Below are 7,500 nucleotides of genomic sequence, written 5' to 3' on the forward strand. Positions count from 1 at the left end.
ACTAAAGCATTTATAAATGTTTAAAAAATATAAAATAAAGATTCTTTTTGTAAATTTCATTGTCTCAAAAATGATAATTATCTTTATATACATATATGCTTACATATATATATATATATATATATATATATATATATATATATATATATATATATATATATATATGTATGTATATATATGTATATATATGTATATATGTATATATGTATATATATATATATATATATATATATATATATATATATATATATATATATATATACACACACCAGGGGACTCGCTAGATTTTCCTATAAAACTGAGTTCTATCAACAATATGGAAGATGAATTAATCTGGATCTATATTTGAAAATGAACCACATATATACCGAAAACATAACAGAACCGTAAACAAATCAAATGAAATGTTAAAGTCCTAAAACACACTGGGCATTATAATTCCTATTTTCCAATTCCATGAGACAGAAAAGGCTGAAATACATGGATAGTAAATGTGGCCGCGGCGCTCGTGTGCTTTGAATATGCAAATAAGGTGCCGTCAAGATCCATTGACGATACGGTGAATCTCAACCGGATTAATTCGTTTGAAATGGAATGAATATTTAAAAGCGCGAAGTCTCAGTGATGCACAGAAAAAAATTAGATAATTCAATATTGAGAGAGGTAACGAAAGGACATGAAATATCCTATCATTTGGGCCAGGCATGAAGTACCATAGAGAGAGAAGAGAGAAAGGAACAGAAACATACATTACAAAAAATCCAGCAACAAGACATAGAGACTAAAACATAAATAAACACAGACAATGCAGACCGCCCGAAATCTACTTCCGCGAAGCGAGATTCGAACGAGCTTCTCCTTTTTCCCTCTCGATATTGTTCACCAAATTTGGTGGCCTTCAATTGGGTCCTATTTTTTCTCTGGGGTTTGAAATGGAAATGGACACAGAATGGGAACGGGGGGAGGGTCTTATCAGGATGGAAATGGATAAGATACGAACTGAAAACTGGGGATAGGAGTTGGGCGGAAGATTTGAACTGAAAATAGTGAAATAGAAGATATTAAGTTACTTGGTAAGGATTAAATGTAAAACGATAATGGATCAAAGTGTGTTGAATGAGGACAGAAATTAACTAATAAACAAAAAAGATTATGAACCAAATAGGGGGGAAGATCAATGTTATAAAAGAAGGGATAAACGTAAGTTTGTATTTTTGTATGTATGTATATATACTGTAAATATATATTACACACACACACACAAATATATATATGTAGATATATATACACATATATAATATATATATATACATATATATATATATATATATATATATATATATATATATATATATATATATATATATATATATATATAATATATATATACAGAGAGAGAGAGAGAGAGAGAGAGAGAGAGAGAGAGAGAGAGAGAGAGAGAGAGAGAGAGAGAGAGAGAGAGAGAGAGTCCAAAGTAAATAAGTTCCGTGAATAAATTCTTAAACATTTCCCTTTATTGAATAACACATAATTTGAAATTTTGCAAAGGGAGGGGGCAGAGGATTAAGCAAAGGCAATAGACCTAGGAAGAAGGGAAGGGAAAGAGGGAGCTTACGGGGGGGGGGGGTGAGTGAGGGGTAGCAAACGAGAGGGACCAGAGAACATCGAACCTCGCCTGGCGAAAGCCGAGCAGGCAGCCAGAGCCGGTCGACTTCATTTATAGATACTTACAATAAACTGCACACAATTGGAGGAGGAGGATTTAGGGAATACGAACGGTACGAACGAATGGACGCACGAAGAAGGCATGTATGAAGACACGGACATGGTAAAAATGAGAGAGAAGCATAATGATATTATTTTGAACATCTCTTAGAATTTTTTTATTTTTAATTTATATTGTTTTTCGTGTTGAATATTCGATTGATTTTTTCATTAAAAAAAGGGGGACAATGATTTTATATCTACTATTGTATTAAAAATATTGAAAAAAAAGTGCGTTCGGTGTATGTATATTCAATACATATTTACATGGAATATCCTTATGCTTAACAAGACAGTGAATATACGGGGGGAAGGAATTAATACTTTGGAGGGAGGGGGATCACATGCTCTGTAATATTGTTGGATCATTTTAAGGATCAAAGATCCTATTAGACAAAAGTGCAATGAATTGAAACACACGATTCTTCATCAAATTATTAGTAAATGATTACCACTCAGGTGCAAAACATGTATCTCCATCAAACGATAAATAACACCTCCGAAATACTACTATCTTCTCTGGGGGCATTTCCTATAACATGGGGTCACACCATAACATAAGTCTCCAAAATCTATTGCTAGGAAAGTCGAAAACTGCGCTTGAAAAATCACGTTTCATTTTAAATAACCAATTAGTGAAGGTAATAATACTTGAAATCAAACATTCAGGGCTGCGTTATCCGAAAATGCAAAATGTGTTTAAATATCTGTAGGTGGATGGATTGTATTTGCTAATATATGTATTTTTGAGATTGCAGACTCAATTAAACACGCTCAAGGCCATATTCCATAAAATACACACACACACACATATATATATATATATATATATATATATATATATATATATATATATACACACACACACACACACACACATATATATATATATATATATATATATATATATATATATATATATATATGTATGTATATGTATATATATACATACATATATATGTATATGTATGTAGGTATATATTTATATACACGTGAATGTATACGTGTGTACGCATAGTGTATGTGTTTGTTGTATGCATATTCAATACACACAAACGTATGTTTGTGTGAATTTACACATATATGAATACATAAATATACCTGAACGTGATGGTGCAGGAATGTGTTTATGAAATTAATATATAAGTATGTGTTTATATATGTGTAATCATTTTCAGAAAACCTGAATGTTCCCGTTTGTTTTGACACTAATTAACGATTCATGGAATAATAAACTGCGTAATAAATAAATTCAACAGGAAACTAGATTGATAATAACGAAAACATAGTAACATGTATTTTCCTTAAGCTTACACGTCCCCTATTGTAAATTGCTTAGCTTTCATTTACTTACCTTCATTCAGAGATTTCACGAAACACGATATATACTTACCTGAACCACGCCAGTTATTTGGAAATCAAATTGAACTATAATCATTCTTACTAAGCAATTTAACTTTGGGTTGTAAAGCTATGGTAGACCCCATGCAAAATAATATCTGTCGCCGACTGTAAATATCGAGTTGTATAAAAACTATAGATAAACCAACTGAATAATCTATGATCTTTAACTATTAATCGGTGGGGGGAGGGGGAGTGGGGAAATAAACTGGAATGCCTTCAAGAATGGGAACCGAAGGAATCGAGAAGCAAAAACAGGAGAAAGAAATTGATTGATACAATTTTTTTGGGGGGGAAATACAGTATCTGTTGCCGATGTCATTCTGAAGCAAAAAAAGAAAATATAATACAACGGTGCAACTGAGCAAAAGAAGAGACTACTGTAGCTTGGAAGAATCATTGAAACTATCACTATGAACCCTAAAAAAGATGCGAACTGTTTATATTCAAAATATCTCTGTAAAAAAACAAATAGGTTATTTTTATGCCTTTAGCAGCATCTACGAAAGTGCATTTTCCCCTAGAGGTGCCAGAGTAAGTATAAATTGCCAAATGCTCTCCAAGATGTTTCTCCTTTGTTTGGATTCTAAGAGGCAAATTAAGATTCACTTGTAAGGTAATAATATCCAATCCCTGGACACAGGAGTAATTCTCTGTGTGCATGCAGTAAACTAACTTGAAGCACAGACGTCCATGATAAACAACAAATAAGACAGCGCCAAACAATGTTTTCTGTTTATACTTATATACCAAAAAATATGTAGACATGCTAGTGAATGACACAAAAATAGCTCAATAAAATATTCTCAACATTTATATAAAAAATTTTCAGCAATTCTAAGAATATGAAATGACACTAAGAATTCCCATCTTTACAGATAAGAAAAGTAAAGCAGAAAGTACCTTGATCACCTGCAGCGTGAAAAGAAGAGAAGGAACATTAGTGAAATACATTATAACCGATAATTTAAATATTGAGATGAATATTTATGGAATAAGTTACGGCAAAAGGCATGATAAAACGATATGATAACATGATCAGATATTATCGTGGGCATGGAACAAGTTTAAGTGAAACGTGGATTGACGGGACCGTAGACTTTAATAAAACATGCTTCGGAACCCACATACATAATAACTGTTCACTTGCTTCATACCTGAATATTTTATATAAATATTTAAATATACCATCAACACACTTGATCATATTCTTACAAAGACATACTTTACTATTTTCAATACAATGACATAGTATCAATGCATGATAAAGATATGATAACACGATCAGATTTTATCGTGAGAATTGAACAAGAGTAAGTGAAATGTGGATTGACAGGACCGTAGACTTTAATAAAATATGATTCGGAACCAATAGACCTAATAACTGATCACTTGCTTCATACCTGAAAATTTGGATATACCATCAATACATTTGATTATTCTCTTAAAAACACATATTTTACTATTTTCAATACAATGATATAGTATCAATGCATGATAAAGATATGATAACTCGATCAGATTTATCGCGATCATTGAACAAGAGTAAGTGAAACATGATTTGACGGACAATAGACTTTAATAAAACATGATTCGGAACCCATAGACTAATAACTGCTCACTTTATTCATACCTCATTATTTGATATATTTGAATATACCATCAATACATTTGATTATTCTCTTAAAACACATACTTTACCATTTTTGATACAATGATATAATATTAATTTTCCATAATACCTCTAGATGATTCGTTTACAAAAAGCTACAATAAAGGCGCTTACATGAAGTCTTAAAAAGACTGATCTTTCCCTTCTATCAGATTTGAGAATCATTAAGTTACTATATCAGTTGCAATTATAAACTTCCCAGGTTTGTAGAGACCTGCTCTAAGTGTAAAGCAACCCGTATGAAAAACCAATTCAGTAAAAAGGAATCTCATTTCAGTTATTTTTGTCATTCACCAGTTTTTCTCAACTGGCTCTACTGCTAGGAGAAATACTTATATCTTGGCATAACCATCATATCATTGTATAACCTTTACTAGACAATAAAAACAGTGGAGTATTTGTTATTTCAAGAGAATAACCAATTGTGTGAGTATTTATATACATATATACTGTACATACATTACACACACACACACACACATATATATATATATATATATATATATATATATATATATATTATATATACATATATAATATATATATATATATATATATATATATATATGTATATATATATATATACATACATATATATATATATATATATATATATATATATATATATATATATATAACCAACATGAAGAATCAGAGTAAATAAAAAACTTACCAATTCAGAGACGAGAGGAATAGACTTCCGCCTGGGTCGAATATCAGGCATACTGTCGATATTGCTGTAGAACGGGTTGTCTCCGGGCCTACAGATGGGGAGAAGAGAAGAAAAAAATCCAGCGTTAGTCTTCGTCGAAAAGCCAGACCAATCCCACTGCACTGGACTCGATTTTTTTTCAAATGACTACAAAAAAGAACTTTCTAAATGTCGTTTCAAATATATATATATAGGATGTAAAGATATAAATATATATATTTTTTGGTTTTATCTTTATCATATTGGTGTGATAATTCATGCTCCAGATGTTCAACAGTAAAAGAGCGAAATTTATTTTTTATTTTTGTTCTAAAAAACCAAATATATATTTTTTGCTGATTATTTAAATAAAAAAAGGAAACATACGATGAATAGCAATCAATGAATCCAAGAATTTATAGAGGGTAGATTTTGGGACTATACAAGAAGCACTGTTATACAATTAACAATAGAGACATATATATAGATATATATATCTTTCGTGCACATTCGACGTGCCTCTCTCTGCGTCAGGCCCTTGTCTTGACGAGTGTTAGTGCGGGCAGCAGCGTTAAAAAGGGGGGCAAGGGGGGCAGGGGGGTAGTATAAAGGGTACAGCACAGCGCTAATTTACTCCACTGGATACAAAAGCAATTTGTTATCAACATTCTAAATTAAAAAAAAGGACAAATAATCATCACTTTTATACATTTAAAATATCATCATTGATATTCATTCGACCTAACTAATCATTTCTCACTACTGATAAATTTAGAGCTTTTTTCACGTCATGGGTTTCATTATAATTTCTGAAGGTTCGAGTCTGAAGGATTTATAATGATTTTATTCACGTTACTTGAATCAAATATTTTATTTGTGTTAGAAGAAATATAATTTTTTTTTCTATTTGTTAAGTAAAATGTTAAAAGACAGAATATTGATGTTTTCATCTCATTATTGAATAATTCCCTTTACTTCTCATCTTCAGACAAATATAACGCAACGCATGACTCCGATCTGATCTACAGCAGATATAATAACATTACTGGTGCCAAAACTATTACTGTCCCAGTTGAGTTTTTGGCCGACAAATAAAAAAAAATATAACTCAGCATTATTGGAACGACGGATGTGGTAACACTGATATGGCCACCGACACCTCATCGTCTTCAAAGAATTTATTTCATTACCACCTAGATATGATAAAACTCTTCTCTGCGGGTTCCTTGGTTACTTGGAAAGATCCTGTGGCATCCTACATCCTTCTATATAACGACCACAGCCTCATGACTCACCTTCGGACAGCTGCACAGGACTACGAACATCGTCGGTCCCATTGAAAAGTAATCCCGAGGAAATGTAGGAGACCAAAACTATTACGTCACTCAGTGGAGAACAACAAACCACTTGATCAAACAGATTTGAAAGACCTTTTGTTTTCCTCAATCGGAAAGGAAGATTAGAAGAGGATATAAAAAGAGGTATGAAGGATGCAAATATAAGCGAAGAAATAGATTTCTTATGAAAGACAATGCCAAACAAGTTAAAAAAATATTTTCATTAGACTTCGTGACTAGAAGGTAGAGAGAAATTTTCTGAAAGAAAAGCCACTGAGTTATACGAAAATAATGTAACATAAAAAAATAAAATCTTTAAGGGGGGGGGTGGACTCTAAGTAATAATCAATTACTTAAAAAAAGACAACTATGAGAAAATAGTCAATGATCTTCAGAACGTAGAATAAATTGAATTGTCTCTGAGTGAAATATACCGTAAATAAATGATTTTTTGTTTTCTCTTTTCTTTCAAATATGACAAAACTTTCATCTGAAAACATAAACTCAAAAAGATATGTTTAATTACAAGCCTTGTCAGCGTATTTTGTAAGAATACAAGATCTAGTTTATGATACCACTATTTGCATAAACATTTCGAGGTATATACTGTGAATATAACATGTAAAATATATACA

The 7,500-nt window shown here is 31.4% G+C and overlaps 1 protein-coding gene across 1 annotated transcript in view; it reads right to left on the reverse strand.

Moving 5' to 3' along the window:
* The window catches only part of LOC137644627 (protein unc-13 homolog B-like), a 124,668-nt gene that overhangs the window by 57,130 nt on the left and 60,038 nt on the right, over nt 1–7,500 (reverse strand). Inside the window, exon 4 of the mRNA XM_068377580.1 lies at nt 5,511–5,598. Coding sequence (XP_068233681.1) covers nt 5,511–5,598 — 88 coding nt within the window. The remainder of the gene's footprint in view (nt 1–5,510; nt 5,599–7,500) is intronic.

Source organism: Palaemon carinicauda, chromosome 7 (genome assembly GCF_036898095.1).
Source record: "Palaemon carinicauda isolate YSFRI2023 chromosome 7, ASM3689809v2, whole genome shotgun sequence".
Classification (NCBI taxonomy): Eukaryota; Metazoa; Arthropoda; class Malacostraca; order Decapoda; family Palaemonidae; genus Palaemon; species Palaemon carinicauda.